The 17,061-nt window shown below is 33.6% G+C and overlaps 1 protein-coding gene and 1 long non-coding RNA gene across 12 annotated transcripts in view; one reads left to right on the top strand and one right to left on the bottom strand.

Annotated features, from left to right (window-relative positions):
- Nucleotides 1–275: 275 nt before the first annotated feature.
- On the top strand, nt 276–16,920 carry LOC106172312 (uncharacterized). The gene is made up of 6 exons (XR_015332067.1): nt 276–399; nt 1,605–2,161; nt 2,456–2,584; nt 7,204–7,435; nt 7,790–7,968; nt 14,313–16,920. It is a non-coding gene; the product is annotated as an uncharacterized LOC106172312 (long non-coding RNA).
- The window catches only part of LOC106172252 (neural cell adhesion molecule 2), a 56,203-nt gene continuing 42,435 nt past the window's right edge, over nt 3,294–17,061 (bottom strand). For 7 of the 11 annotated variants that reach the window (XM_013552951.2, XM_013552887.2, XM_013552900.2 and 4 more), the window contains 7 exons: nt 14,282–14,504; nt 10,964–10,990; nt 8,765–9,052; nt 8,323–8,346; nt 7,224–7,316; nt 6,021–6,032; nt 3,294–5,422 (listed from right to left, as the gene is read on the bottom strand). In XM_013552951.2, the coding sequence (XP_013408405.1) occupies nt 5,304–5,422; nt 6,021–6,032; nt 7,224–7,316; nt 8,323–8,346; nt 8,765–9,052; nt 10,964–10,990; nt 14,282–14,504 (786 nt within the window). In that variant the 3' untranslated portion in view covers nt 3,294–5,303. The remainder of the gene's footprint in view (nt 5,423–6,020; nt 6,033–7,223; nt 7,317–8,322; nt 8,347–8,764; nt 9,053–10,963; nt 10,991–14,281; nt 14,505–17,061) is intronic. The other 4 variants (XM_087001831.1, XM_087001830.1, XM_087001833.1 and 1 more) reach the window with 4 other exon arrangements.

The raw sequence follows: 17,061 nt of genomic DNA, 5'->3' as shown, positions 1-17,061 counted from the left end.
AAGAAAGAGTTAACAGTTTTATTTTGCCAAAAGTTAAAGATCCGCGATAGATTACGAGATGTAAATAAATCCACGTGCTCTATGGCGGATGATTTGATTAGGCACTAATAAGTAAGTTAAAGTACAGCACACTGGAATTCTCTCTCTCTCTCTCTCTCTCTCTCTCTCTCTCTCTCTCTCTCTCTCTCTCTCTCTCTCTCTCTCTCTCTCTCTCTCTCTCTGACACACACACACACACACACACATACACACACTCTCTGTCACTCTCTCTCTCTCTCTCTCGGTTGGAGGGGGGGGGGGGGTATAAATATTATTATTCTCTCTATTTCCAAGACCAAGGGCCTGAAATTAATTGACGCTCTTAATGCGTCTGTGATGCTTTGCAGTCCCCATTAGTTTGTAAGTATAACGTATGTAGTTAAAACAAATAAATGAGTATTCAATTGGAAAGAAATAATATTTCCATGACCCCTTTAAAGAATTGTTGGTACTTTTGTAGTATACCCCCCCACCCTGTAACTTCCTGAAACTTTCATTTTTCAAACATTTTTTTAAATTGTCTATTTCACCTATGTCAAAACTGTTGAAATAAAATGTTTTTGTAATTACCTGTGGTCTTTTTATTAGTTTTAATCACGTTTAATCCAACCCATTGAAATACAATGTGAAAATTTACAATGTACCCGCAGTCAATAACTTGGCGCGTTTTCGTTGGCTAACTCTACCTTATTTTATGTGAACATAGGATTGATACATTGTATACTTGGACTTCCTCTGTGAAATTATTATGAGCTACTTGTTCACATAAAATTACCTTAGAGTTAGCCAACGAAAACGCGGCAAGTTATTGACTGCGGGAGTAAATTGAAGATTCTAACATTGTATTTCAATGGGCTGGATTAAACGTGATTAAAACCAATAAAAAGTCCACAGGTAATTACAAAAGCATTTTATTTCAACAGCTTTGACATAGATGAACAATAAAATGTAAAAAACTGTTTGAAAAGTGAAAGTTACAGAAAGTTACAGGGTGGGGGGGTATACTACAAAAGTACCGAATTGTTTACAAGGGGTTAATTACGCGTACATAGCAAAAAATATAAATCTCCCACACAGTACTGAAAATTTCTACCAACATTTTGGGTTATATATAGTATACATTAGATCATACAAATTAAATTTTGTTGTTCATTGTGCTACAGATAACTGCCTGTAGGCACAGATTACTGCCATAGCCCATTACATGTTACATAAATAATTCACATAGGGAATTGATATTTTTGTTTAGTGTATATTTTTAGTGAAGGTAAAATAGAAAATGATAACAATTAGTAAGCTCACTGTTTAACTCACCTTTAAACAAAAATATTATTATTATTATTATTATTATTATTATTATTATTATTATTATAGTCATTATTATGAGGTTCAGATAACATTGGCACAGTGACATTCAAAAATTGTGTACAAATTAATGCATATCTGATCTAAAAATAAATAGATAAACAAAAGGGGAATTAGAAAAGAACTTTTTTTAGTCATAATGTTATACAGTGTTCCCAATTTTACTCATAATAATGGGATATTGTCTTTACACATTTTAGGCCGGTATTAGAACTCGTCTCTCAATTCCATGGAGGCAGCGAGAATATCTGATTCTGGCAGCCATTTGAAGTGCAAAGATTGCATTGTGCATGGGCCAGCCAAGCCTTCTGGTATGATGCAATACTAAACACAGACAGATCCACTGAGGACACTGAAGGACTACAGTGATGTTTCCAAAACAAAATGACAGCCTCCATCCCTTCCAAATAGAAAAGAAAAGACAGTTACTGAGCCCTGCAGAGTGGTGTTTCAACTATTCAGTACCTCAAAATGCTGCAAACTACTCCTCTTTATGAAAGGTTTTAAACATTATTCTGCAGGTTAACAATATGGCTGACATATATATTTATTTTCTTGCCCCTGATTCTTACTGGCCAATGACATTCTCACCTCCCTGGGGAGGATATAGCTCAGCTGCTGTACACACATATGGGGTGCTGAAAGCTGGCATATCATCAATATCTTTTAATGCCAGACAGGTAGCTTTACCTCTGCCTCAACCTGTAAGTGCTGATAGCCAAATGGGGTGACAGCAGGTGTCATTTATAAAGAACTGGTATGTCCCTGGATGTGGCTGAACCCACGTCCTCTCATTCTGGAGGCAGACAATTAAACAAACCACAAGGCTTTCTGGAATGTATTCTCATGCACCCTATTTTTTCCATTTTCTCATCATTTTTTTTTGTTGATCTCTACTCAGTCCCACAATTGGATTAGAAATAAATAGTTTATAATTAAAGATTGATTTGATTTTTAACCGAATGACAATTTATTGTTCATACTGCTACATCCATTTGTCATTTTATTAAGAGATGTACTTATAAAAAAGTTTATCTCTTTTATATTTCAGGTAAGTCAAGACGTGGCATAAGTTTTGACCACTCAGTCACATATGCAAACAGTGACAGTGACATCAGTTTAGTGAATATCCAGATATAGATAACATCCACATGTTATTTTCAGTACCACTTGTCCAGAGGTAAGTAAGATAAATTTAGTTTCTTGAGAAAATCTAAAAAATTTACTGCTGCCTCTAATGGACTGTATCTCTTAGTTTGTAATCTTAACAAAATTTTAAACTCTTAAATTTTTTTTCAAATACTTTCCCTTTCAAAGAAGACATAGAAATGCCTTTTAATGACTAACCTAAACTGATTTTGAAGTCAAATAATTTTAAAACCAGGTTCTTTCTGTTAGAGCATGCAAAACTATGTCTCAAAAGGTATTGTCTTATTTAGAGCAAGGTTAGAGAGGTGTAGAGAGACAAGTGTTCAAAGAACCACATTTGTAGTAACAAGTTCAAATATTTCTGTGAACAAAAATTTATTGAAAAGTACATTGCTTTTGTAAAGGCAAAATGACAAATCTAAATGGGGGACTTGTAAATTAAGTAAATTATTACAGTTTGTGTATTTCCAAAGAATAAAAGTTCTAGAAAGAACGACATTTTGCAGACATGCCAAAGACGAGAAGGAAAAAAGGAGAAAGTGCTGTTTGAGAGATTGGAGGTGAATAGGAGTTAATATCCCCCTTTTTCTGCAAAGAACTTGGAAAGGAGACTATTTATTGGCACACATTTCTTGATTAAAGAGATTTTTTTTTTTAAAACTGATAAGCAATTTAGAAACATTACTATGCAGGATAGCCTTTTATAACTTTAACTTCCTTTTTCAGAACAACGACAAACATATTTTCAAACAGTCTTTAATATTTATTAAATTACACTTTTCATAACACTTGCCACATGATAAAATTGACAGTAAAAGTCTAGATCTATGCTGACTTGCAGTAAAAACTTACAAAGTACCTCATTTAAGTGTGCGACAAACAAAAATAATTCAACTGTCAGTAAGCTGAAGCACACTTTTAAGTAAATGTTTTACAATAGTTAGGTTTAACCTGGGCTACAGGATGTTCATTGCTATGTAAACTGAATTGAAAGCAAAACATCCTCTATACTATTTGACTGTAAAGGTAATGGTAATTGGTTTTTCAAAATAACACAAAAAAGTTTACAACAAATGTACACATTACTGTTATTATGCTTTGGCATCACATATTGCATCAAACAAAAAAAAAAAAAAAAACTGAAAAATGTTTTTCAAAACCACTGAAAAGAAGGAAGTTGCATAAAAAGATGCACCAGTAATGCAGTGGAATAAATACACAACAACATGAACTGTACAGTGATATTAATAAAAATGTAGTAGTTACAAGCTAAAATATAAAAAGATACTAGATAAACCCACTTTACTATCAATTACATTAAACATGCCCTTGATTATACAAAAATCAAACTGTCCAAATTAATTAGATAAAGAATGTATTTTTGCTTCTGTAAGTAACCTATACAACGTGCATAATAATAGTATACAAGTCAATCACACAACTGCATAAAGAAGTGTTGATATTTTCAAGCAATGAATAATAAATAGAATACAATTAAGCCCTTAACAGGTATGACAGTAAAATCTTTTATTAGTGCTTTTTTCCTCATCACTTCAAATTATTTACAACCTTCATTTACATTTTTTCCAAGTTCTGAATATAGCATAAGTCTGTCCAGTAAGCACTTTTAAGGTGGGATACATTTCTATGACAGAATTATAAACTAAAGAAAAATGTCTTAGAAGTAAAAGCTTGTAACAGTCTGGTATTTTATGGCATTTAAGTAAAAAAGCTTTCTTCTCTTCATTTTGGCCCTGAACCTTGTTGATTCATGGGCGTAGGTGAGATGATAAATATGCTAGTTACGCCACTGTGTAGCATTTATGCATGTACATATATTATATACCAATAATTCTTCATCACTCATGTGAATGATATCTTTACACGTCATCATTTCTGAGGTATTGTTATTCATTAAAAATGTGGTGAAAGATTGAATTGACCACAGTCTGGTTTGGTTTGACAGACCATCTTATTGGATTTACTCTAGACAATTAAGTACAGTCAACTCTATCTGACTAGATGATTATACAGTCCAAGAATAAGTTCAACATTTCCATGTGGTACTCTGACATGCAGTTATCAGATGCCTATGTATTATCTGATCTCTGTATTGAACCTCAGAAATCAATTAAAACTGAAGTTGTGAATGTATTTTTACAAGATTCACATTGATGCATGAAACATTATAGACCAGGGCAGTTCATATTTTTCATTGTAACTTAGCAGTATTGTTGTCTGTTATTGTATATTAGAGACAGTGATACAACCATTGCATTGTTTCTAAAGATGAGGTATCCTCACATTTGTTCTGCTATATTGATTAAGCTCATGGTTATTGATGTACATCAGCCAGTGTGTTTGTGATCTCATTGTTTGTCAAATAAATATATTAAATTTAATAACAGTTTCATCATTATATTTTACAGGCACCAGCCAAGTGTTGAGCTCCAAATTGCCCTTTTTTGTGAAAATAGTTAAACCAATTTCACAGACCACAAAGAGAAGATGCATACTTCTTTGGCTTATTGGCTTATTCTTTGTAGTTCAGCAGTCTTGTTTGTCCTTCTGTGTGAAGATGTCCAATGTCTTGGTGCACCATGTGATTCCATCTTTGAATGTGCATTCCAACTGCCCAGCAGTTACACAGAATATTGACTACACAACTTTTTCAACCTGACACATATTTTGGTATCCAAGAGCATTTTTTCTCAGTTTGTACTTTGTACAAGTTAATTCAGTGAGAACTGCTAAAGTCTTGAATTAAGATGGAAAGACACCAGAAGAAGTGTACATAGATATAATGCATATGAAAGTCTTGTGGATGCCATTTTCCCACTCTTTACATTGTCTGTTCTGGTTAAAGTGCCTGAAATATTACATTTTATACCTTGTGAGTTTATTCCAGCATATCACAGTAATATGTAAAATATATATTTGTGTACACACAAAATAATGACAGATTTGCATGCCACTCAGGAAAAAAATACATATAGTTTGACATATAGACAATTACTGACAAATAGTATTACTGTAGATAATGATAGGAACATTGGTTTTAAGATCTGTCTTTCAAATTATGAACTGTACATTTTATGAAAGTTTTTACTATAAAACAGAGAAGCATGCATTTGAATATCTTAAAATTAGTGGATGTAATGAAATTAGTTCAAAATTTTTCACATGACTCCAAAATTATTTCACATAAATATATTATCCAGATTTAAAGTTTAAAGTTTAAGTTACAATAGGTATATTATACTAAATATTAAAATGTGTCAATCTCTTGTTATATAATGCTTGTGCAAGATATTGTGAAAAAGTATCACTAGCAGCAAAATGCCAAGCATTGTGCACAGATTCGTGGGTGCACTTTTTATCAATGAGAGATTTCAAACTGGAAGGAAATTAGAGAAAGTCCAACATTACAAATTACTGATTAAATTTGAATTCATTCTACCACTTACTGTCTACTCGACCTGGCCAAGTGATTGGTGGGTTGTTAAAAAATAGTGAGGCTAGAATTAGAATTCTGTGCACAAATTGAAAGTCGGAATTGTGCAATCAAATCAAAGATGTAGCTTTCTGTTGTGCAGTCTTTTTTTTCTGTAAATACAGTCCCTTTCCCACCCTTCTTTCAAGGGATGAAATGTCTCACAAATGAAAAGGGTTTTCCCTCAATAAAAATCATTAGTATTGTACATGAAAACTTCATCTTTGGATCTCTGTAAACCAGTAAAAAATTCAACAACCACCAATTATTGTTTTAAATTAAAATTCTATATGATTTAAGACAGTTGATCTCAGATGATTTCCATATATGAAGTCTAGAGTATGACAGGGCACAAAAATCACCCACTCTGCAAGTACATGTAAGTATAGATATATCCCTGAGTACTGGGCCATAGTTTGGTGTCTAACATCATGCAAGATTAGTATGAAGATCTAACAGCTAGAATTATAACATATTCCTCAGGTCTGGTCCCCATGCGTAATGTTTGGTGTTATGGTGCAATGGTTTGAAAAGAAGGCTTTTCAGAATCACAGGGAAGGAATTTCATTACTTATAAAATACAGTCTTGGATAGTGATAACAGTTTAGACCATTAAGAGAAAAAGGGTCTGATATGTTGTAAACATGATATAATTCTGCCTTTTCAGTTTAGTGTGGATTTGATTAGCTATTATGGTCACATATTCATTGACATATATAATAACTCTGAGTATTGCTTGTGTCTTTATAACATAAAACCATAAAGCAATGACTAAAAGCTAGCAAACAGCGAGTGGCATGTTTCTGCATATTTTTGGGAAGGAGAACCTAGAATATGATATTAAATATTATAATGGTAAAAGAAGATTTGGACTTTAAATTTCAAATGTGATCAAAGTACATTGGTTGAAGTTATGGGTTTGAACATTTTATTCTAAAGATTTGATTAAAAGTCTTGCACTGAGTGGTTGATTTTTATTCATAGTAAAAGAGTGAATCGTAAGTAAAAAAAAAAAAAATCCAGAAAAACTCTAATGGTTTATTTTCAAAATATTATCTTAGAGTATGTAGTTATAATTAAAAGAAAAGAAACTTAGTGCCCAAAGTGTTGAGAGAAAAGGAAATAGTCAATAAAGTTTTCCCTATTTTTTCTCTCAGAATACTGTTGCCATACTCACTGGAGGTGCCAAGGTTGTTTGGGGGTTGCAGGTGAATGCCAGTGCTGCAAGTGCCATCAGCATTTGTCTGATCACAAGGCTGGGCTCCTGGTTCTGATGATAGAAAGCAAGACAGAAAGAACAGCGTCCACAAATGTGATGATTATGATTAGCTACATGGAGCAGGTTGTTACTGGTGATGTACAGTGCTGTTTTTCCTTTTTTCTGACATGGTGTGTACTGTGAAGTGAAGCGTTGAACAGGTGTATGGACCAAAATGGTATTTTCACCAGTTTTTATTTCTGATGAAAATCCCAAATTTAATAAAAGCAGAAAACTCAAATTCTAATTATAGTAGAGCTAGGTGCCTAATGTGGTATCTTAGAGCTTTTTTGCTGAAATTTTAAATGCTTCAAACATATTCAAATGGACCTAGTTATTAGAAATGTGGTTAGACTTAATTTTTTTCTGTTATATCAATCTATATAAAAAATTACTGGCTGAGATGAAGTTAAAGAATGACAAAAATGTTAGCTTTCCTGAGAAAATCAGCCAGTTTTATAATATGTGATTTGAATTTTTTTAAGCCATAGATACGATCGCACAATACTGATGACAGATGCAGAAGTGATTCAAGAGTAAAGAGAGATGGAGAAAGAAAGAGAAGAAGGAGAAAGATCATCAGCATTTTCTACTACTTAAGGGAGAAAAATGCAAGCAACCTGATCCAAGCTAAAGCAATGCAAGCATACATCTACTAGTACCTGTAAGTAAGTATATAAGTGTGTCGATTAGTCTGGATCCTATGAGTGAGCCTCTTTCAGAATTATATGCATAAGCACGTATAGGTATATGGTGAAGGAAGAAGGTGCAGAGTTGAAGTAAAGTGATTGATATACATTTTTTGACTTTGTAGGTTCCACTTGTCTCAGTGATTCCTTGAATTTGGATATGTTTCAGATACTCTTAGGATCCAGCTTAATTAGTCTCTTTAAGGCAATAATATGTATGACACTAGACTACAAATCATCTTTGTTAATTCTGATATTGGACCTGGTTTTCTTGTGCTGCAATACACACAAAACCAGACCCAGCTCTGTAAGAAATTCTGGGAGCTTACCACGTTTAACATTCGTTGTAGATACTGCCCATGCAAACAGCATGAAAATAAAGAAAAAAGCAAATGTTAAAGATAATGAAGATTGAAATTTATAACACATGATATCACATCTATAACATTTCATTAAATTTCAGTGTTTTCTTTTAAGATCAAAAATGTGTGAAAGGAGTGAATTTTCATGTCAAATGTGTTGAGTCACACAAAAAAATTACCAAATAAAGAGCAGAAATGTGCAATCGTGAACCCTTTCCCTCCAGCAAATATTTAAAAGAAATGGTGAAATCACCCAGATTGTAATGCATTTTGATTTGCCTGGCCTTGAGATTTTACGTATCTCTTTGAGGATTCCAATTTCTTGTTTTCGTTGCTCAGAGTTTTGTACATCTGTACCATTTTTGTTTAAATTACAAGGGTGTTTTATTATTTAGAAAACGTCTCTCACCATCTAAAACATGCACACTGATTTTGTTGACGGCCTTGCTGCTATGACTGGACCTACAGATGTAGTCCCCAGCATCTTCCATATCTGTTTGATGTATGGCTAATATGCTTATCAGTGTTTTCATATAAACATATTGTTTGATTTCTATGCCTTTTTTCATATTGGTCTGCAAGCGCTTGCCTTTCTTAAACCATTCTATACCAGTGGGAGGCTCTTCTGTGCCAGTAGCATTGCAAATCAGTCTCATTCGGCTGCCTTTTTCTACATATTCTGTCCCAGAGAGGACCACTGGAAAAAGAAAAATGCCTGCTAAGGCCACAACATGCATTGGACTAAAAAAAGTCCATTCTGCTATGTCTTGCGTGGAACCCCTTTTTTGAACTTTCCTACTTATTATGCTTTCACTTATATATATTACCATTTCATTTGGTAAAAAAAATTAAAAATTGAAGCCTCTAACTACTTTATAAACTTAAAACAACAAAAAGCCATGATGGACTGTCACTGAACATATAGAGACAAAACACCACGAATAATGCAGTATTTCAATCACTACATTTTTACTACACAATCATGGTATATTATTTTATGGATTTGGAGGCTTAAACTATTCTATATGCTGGGTTAGTAGCACAATTTGCTGTGATTTCAGTTGAGAATTGGCTTAGCTCAAGCATTCAGAGTAAGTGAAGAGATAAGGAAGGGATCAAGGCACCAAGGCTACTGAGGAAAAAACTTAACAAACAGGAAAGAGAAACAACTATTGAAGAATTTAGAAGTTTTTGATCCTGGCTCAATCATGTAGCCTTATAATGGTAAAAGGCTATATGTTGCACATGCCTTGACTTATTGGTATACCAGCTCATATCATGAGGGGAAGGGTATGTTTACATGCTTTGTATTCACTGCAAATTGTTCCCTTATATACACAACTAATATGGGTTGATGCATGCCTTCTTAAAGATTCAGAAGCCTAGCTGGGTCACTATTATATGCCGTCAAATTTTATTTTAAATATATGTCTCATGCTCAGTTTGATCATGCTTGGCATAAAATGCTCTCGTACCTATTGATTCATAGCTTATGGCACAGCTTCCAATCATTAGGAAGACAGTTATTAGCATTCATATTTTTTGGGGCAAACTTCAAATTGATATATTCATTTCATATTTAAGCTTTGTGCTTTTTATATTCCACAAAAAGTTAATATATATATTTTTCTACTGACACACAGATACTACACACATGCAACAAAATGGACACATAAAACATGGAAATACATGTACTCTGTATTTGATATCTATATGATAATGATAATAATAATAATAATGTTGCCATGCAGGACAGTGACTACCCATGCAAGAACAAAAATGTGTTGTAAAATATGTTTATATTCCTGTAAACCCACCAAGCTATTATATGTGTGAAGTGATTTCAAGCTGATCAGTCCTCTCTTTTCTGGGGAAAATCCCAAGAGAAGAGATGACGCGTAAAATGTATTATGTTGCAACTGGGATTGAAAAGGGTATGATTGTTTGGTGGTTGCAATATTCCCATTTTCCAGAAAGTTTTGATTTTTAGCCAAAAGGCTGTTATAGATTATACCCTTGCCAAACCTTTGCCAATGTGTTGTTGGATTAGAATATATTGTCTGGTTGTATGGATTGATGAATAGCATAGGGGCAATTGTTTGTATCCCCATTTCTTCCACACTACACTTCCATGACAAAAAAAAAATTTCCATGGTCCAAGCCCTTAGTTGCCTGTTTGAAAATTTGTGGAAAGCTTGTAGAAAATTGCTCTTTATAAAGATTTGTGTTCAATTGATCACAAACCTTAAAAGCATCAGAATTAATTCAACACCAGCTAGTGCGCTGTCTTACAGCTTTTTTAGAGATTTATCCAAGAAGCAATGCCATTAAGTGACTAGACCCTTTTTTTACCTTGCATGCAGTATCAAGGCAAAGCATCCATTTTGGTGGGCTTAGTATACCAGTGTGATTTGCATTGCATTATTTTGCCTTCATCTTAATAATAAATTTGCAGTTTCCCCTCACTTTCTCTCCCTAACCCTCCCTGCCCAATACTAGTACATAATCTGTGGTGACCAACTGCTAGTGTCATAGAAGTGTTAGTGTGCTTTAAAAAAACTGACAAATGAATGCCAGTCAGGATGGTGGCAACAATCTCTTCTCTTACCTGGTTTTGTAGGAAGCAATGGACGTTCTGAAATTAGAAAATACACAAACATCCATGTATTGCATGCACCGCAGCAATGATGGACAGAGTAACAACAGTGGAAATCTACAAAGGGTCAACACCATGTTATGTACTTGTGCAATGTTGCAGACATGGCGGAACAAATTATAGGGTTTGTTTTTGCAATGATAAAGTGACAATATTCTATTTGATGATTATCTATGAATTATAATTCAAATAGATTAGGCAATCAAAGCTGATTAATTCCATTCCAACAAAAATGGGTCAAATTTAGGCATTCCAAAGAGATATAAAAATCAGTTACAGTTGGCATTCCAGCTTATGACTGTAACACGATCAAAAACTTATCATAGAATGAACTAAAATAGTTTCAAACTAGTGCTGCTGCATGCCTTAAAAATTACTACTCGAGTTCATTTAATTCCATGCAAATAAGAAATTGATACTATAATTTAGGATCACTCAATGAAATAATAGTCTCCATGAAAAACAAAAGCTAGATATTCAGTTTGACTGACTCCACTGTTGTTAACCTGTGCTCAGTAAGCACAGTGATGGTGGTTAGGGGGGGGTAGTGCATGTACAGGACTGTGATTCCATTCTGCCACATTTATTGACTATAGTGTAATGACAGTGGTGGTGTGGTGGTAATGTCCTCTGCTGGTGCAGTGTGTACATGTAAAGACTATCACTACAAAAACTTTCACCCACCCATGTCTATTGTCAGATTGGTTAGTTAATTATTAAAAAGCCAGTTTTCAAATATGATTAGAAAAAACTTAAATCAACTGAAATTTCTTCAGTAAATATTATATGTATACCCAAACTAATAGTTAAGATACTTGTGCTGTGGATATATTTGAAGGACTTATGTTTATTAGGTCATTCAGCACAAAGGCTTAAACTGACAATGCAATCTTTCCTGAAAGGAATGGACAAACTTCGCTATGCAGATTTATGATAAAAAAAAAACAAACTTCCACTATTGTGATTAAAACAACATCTAACATGTGGTTTGTTCCAATGCAAAGACCACATCTAAAAGAGTAAGAGAATCAAGTAAAGGGAACATCTAATATGTAGCATCAGCCACTCTTTAAGCAGAATATAATTTTGCCTTTATGCAGTTCTAAAATGAGGAACAAAGAGGCTTTTAAAAGGCAAAGTTTTTGCCTGATTTTTAGTTCTAGCTAGAAATACTGAATTGATCAGTACTTGATTTATGTGTGGAATCCCTTAACTGGTCACAGGATCACAGCCACAATAATCTGCTTGTGCCACTGTGACATTGTTTGTCCCAAAATGCCTTTCTGAGATTTTTAAATGTCAATAAACAGGTCAACTTGCTGTATGCAGCAATTATAATTTATATAGAGGCCTATAATTTGGTATGGCAGTAGTTTTTTTATTTACTTTTTGTGTTATCAAATCATAAAATGGGGGGGGGAGAAACATTTTGTTTGACTGACATATGACAGGGTTACCTAAAACGGCACATCTCTCTCCACTTTTGGAGGCACTTTGTTTTGTTGGCTTTTGTTTTTTTTTTTTTGCCCATGTAGTAATTAAGTTAAGCATGAAGATACAGATTGCAAAGCATTTGTATGTCTTTCTCAAATTGCCAGGAGGTAGGTAGCGAAACAAGCATAGACACATGCTGTTTTTATGGCAAAGACATTTCAGGGCAAAAGCTGTGTCAGAAGGCATGGATTATGCATTAATATAGAATTTAGTTTAAATTGAACAAATCTAGATGCTTGACAAGTGAAGGCCAGAAAATGTGATGCATTGCATGATAGTACTAAAACTGTGCACAAATGTGCCAAAGTGCTTAAAATATGACTTTGTTGGTTCTGTAACCTTGTGTTAAACACAAAGGTTTGCTTGCACAACAACAACATGACAATAAAAAAAGAATTTGAGAAATCTGACAATAGGAAAACCAGTCTACCTGGAGGTTCTTCTGGGTCGTAATGTCCTGGGAACAACAATGGTGCAAAAAGCAGTTATGAGAGTGAACAAGTTCTGATGTCCTTATGAAGAAGGATTCACCTTAAGAGATCCAGCTGACTTCATCTGAGCTCAACCCTGTTATGATGGAGTTTACCTTGGAGTAATGCAATATTTACCCATGAACCCTGTGTTTGCAAAAAATGTTTTTGGGATTGTTACACTTACAGTTATGTAGCATCCCCGTTATAGTTTTATTGTTCAAATTGCATTGTATCTGCTAATTATAAATGACACAGGAGCCCAGATGATGTCTGCAAGAGCAGTGTATCCTTGTTGTTAGAAAATATTGAGAGATTGCGTATCTAGGAGAACAGCTAGAGAGTAACATGACTGTTTGTTAGTAATTAGCTTAATTATGCAACAACATCTCATGCGATAGTTAGAGATAAAAGTGACATGTCAGGCCTATCCTAGCCTAATTTAAGTTCATTACTGCACATGAAAACAAGACAACATTGCAACAAGAACTTGAAGCTTATTACATTTCAAAGCCTTGATATTCAAATATTATGAATTTGGCATAATTCATGCATGTTATATGTCATATCTAGTAACCAATAAAATGCACTTATATTATGATGAAAAATACTCATACAAACTACTGCATATTATGCAAACAAATTCAGCAAAGTAAGAATACAAAAGGTTTTATATTCATACACAACTGATTCATAAGGCATATATCAATCACAAAGGAATATATGTTACAGAGAAAAAAGTCGGCAAGCAATTAATTGGCCAGCATCTGCTCCTGTTAATCAAACTCTTTAATGGGTTAACAATTTAAAAAAAGCAAAATGAGCAATGTGACAAAACTGGCCACTTGTTAGTTTTGCCCATATTTAGTAAAACCTAGCAAAAATGCAATCAAGAATGGAGTCAAACTGAATGGATTTGGAAGTTATAGCATGCATGCTGCGCATGTCATAAAGTTGAAACTTAATAAAAGGCAGTCACAGGAACAAACCTTAACATAAAAATAGTACCTATAATGGTTAACTAATAAATATAGGATATACATGGTGAGATTACTTTAGTCAACATAACAAATATATACCTGATGTTTAATGCAAATGCTTGTGAGTGTTATACCTGTCATTGAATTTGGGGAAATTATCAGGAAAAGATTGACCCTCTTTACATGAATATTTACTACTAATGGATCAATGTGTTAGAAATCTTAATATAATGGAAAACAAATAAAGGTTGAGCTCAAAAGGATTTTTCTCAGTGTAAATCATTCCTTTTCCAGTTGTTGCTTTATATTTACAGCAACTTTCATACCTTTTACATTAAGTTGTATTTGATATTTCAGATGAACGTCCAAATTTGTTGAAACTTCACAGAAGTAGATGCCGGCATCATCCACAGATACCCTGTTAATCTTGAGGGAACATGTGGTGTCCTGGCCCTTGAGTTCACAGGCTGTGGACAAACGCTCATCATCAGTGAACACGAAGGTGCCCACAGTGAGTGGCTGTAATATGCCTTCCTTTTTCCATATTACCTGAAGAAAAGATAGACATTAGACATTGATATCAAGAAGTATAGCTTATTGACCACTTTTCTGCATTATGAAGTAAACTCACGCATTTTGATAATGAACATGCATGTCACAGATTAATTTTAGTGACCAGCTTGAAAGTAGGGTGTACAATTTTTTAAAGAAGTTGTGCACTATATATCATTGATGCATATGTATATTTTAGTATTATATATATCAGCACTTTATTGCATGGTAACATGCATATGGAAGCAGAAACCTATCATATCAAAACTTATTGCAAAAAAAATATTTTTGTTGGGTACATTTACTTTTGTTGACCCTCTAAGTCTAATTTTCATCAGAATTGAATATTTTGTTTGCATCTTATGTACGTCTTATTGATGTTTTACCTCATACTTAATTTATCATAAAAGAAATGTCGTATAAAACTGTATTATATTAAATGAAAAATAATAAGAAGACAATAATGCCCTCTTAAAGTGATATTCTATGCATTATGATATTTATTTCAACCATAAATGAGGTCTGGATTCATGGTACAGCAGAAGTATATAGATCATAAGAGGCCCATTGACCACCTGCTCAACTCTTACTGGATTAATAGAATTCAACCACAGATCATCCTTATTATTGATAATTTAATGATATCTGATGTATTCAGTCTCTCATTAGGTTAAACTATAATCAATCCAAACCAAATGAAATGGTGATGGAAATTGTTTTAAACTGAATATCTTTGTAATTACACCCTTAGGAAACTGGAGACTAATCTGGTTTATCTTGTCTCATGTAATATATGGTATGCTTTATCATTGCTACTGCAGCATTTAATAAAAGGGCTGGGGAATGTAATATAACATTGTAATGGTGTTATTTGTATGGAAGTTGGAAAGTGATGTTTTTGAAGGCCACTAAAGATATGGTTAAACAGATAGGGAAAAGTAAGTTGATATTCAGTCAGCCTTTGTTATATGATGTTAGAACCATGTGGAAGGATCAATAATCACATGGTAAAGGGGGGATGAAAGGTGATATAATATTTTACTTTCTCAGTGTTTGAAAGATGGTGAAATGGTCAACAAGGAATTTTTTTGTTTGTTTGATTTGTCATTTTTGATTGTCAAGTCCTGTCTTGTCTACCTCTTGATTATTTTGATTGGTTAGGCACAAGTGAGAAAAGTTTAGATGTGGTTGGGGTTGGCCAGGCCCATTTGGTTGAAGAAAATGTCACCTTGCTGTACATTGTATTATTATAACTGTTTAGCTGAAGAAAATGTTGTATTGAGTTTTTAAATTAAGGGGGTTATAGTCTGAAATTAAGTTTATCCTTTCAGTTTGTGGTTGTGATTTGCTAGATTGTGATTGTGATTTGCTGCATTTCTGCTTACTAAAACAATTCATATTTGACTTATATTTATATTATCCTGATACTGAAAGAATAGCTTTAAGGTGATTATGATGGATAACCAAGTTTCCTGTTGTATTTATAATTGAAAATGAGTTTTCAAACTTGTGTAAAGGCTAATGTAGAAATATAAATAACTTTCAACAAATTAGATTCTCTCTGACCCTTGTGTGTGTGTGTGTGTTTTTTTTTTTTTTACAACATATACCTGTTGAAAGTGTTTTTTTCTTTGTTCCATTGAAAAACCAGTTTCTCTCTTGGGAAATTAGTTGTGTAGAAAAAAGGTAAAGTTTGTGTTTTCATATAATACTTGTTGGATGATGTAAAAGCAGAGATTTCTCAGTTTAAGATCATCGGATGCCAGTGCTTTTGCCTACTATCCCAATTAGACTATTTTAGTCAAGGGGATAGTTTAGATCTTAAGAACCATAAAATTGGGAGGGAAATTGCTGTGGGCATGATAATATTCATAGTCTGAAATAGGCGTTCTGAGAGTTGCAAGTCTGCTTAATTAAGAGACCAAAGTTAGAATTTTGATTGATGAAGACTTGATGGTGTATACTGTGTTGTTGTGGTGTGAGGCAGAAAATGATTCCCAGGAGGCTGATGTTTCTCTTAGATTCCCAGAACTATGGCAAAAAAAGAAAAATAAATGATGTCAGACAATTAACACACATTGGCTTTCCAAGTTTTTTTCAATACATTTGGCTTATATATCTGACTTTGAGGTAAATGTAACTGAATCAAAAAGAAAAATGATGGCAGTCAACACATTTTAGCTTTCAGACTTTTCGATCTTTTTGGGGCAATCAGTTTATTTCTCAAATTCCACTAGACTGTAGTTGACAACCGACCTGTAGAAATTGGTTTTGATTTTATTATAATGATGTTACATGTACCGTGTAAGTATGGATTTAATTATATTTCTTTTTAAAAAAATTGTTAACTATTTCAGCCGACAAATATGTCAGTAAAGAGTGTGAAACAAAAGAATAAAAGTGGTGTACAAATGTTGCTGAATGCTGTTCTTCACTTGAATATAGTGTTATCAGGTGGCAGAAGTCTGCCAATAGGGGGCAGTGCTATCTGCAAGTGTAACCAGAGTTCAGATTATCTCCCCTTGGTGGAAATGATCATCCTGCAGAAACATTG

Source organism: Lingula anatina, chromosome 1 (assembly GCF_051362555.1).
Source record: "Lingula anatina isolate TDL-2025a chromosome 1, LinAna3.0, whole genome shotgun sequence".
Lineage (NCBI taxonomy): Eukaryota > Metazoa > Brachiopoda > Lingulata > Lingulida > Lingulidae > Lingula > Lingula anatina.
The sequence above is the reverse complement of the archived record's forward strand: the minus strand, read 5'-3'. Positions and strand labels throughout refer to the sequence as shown.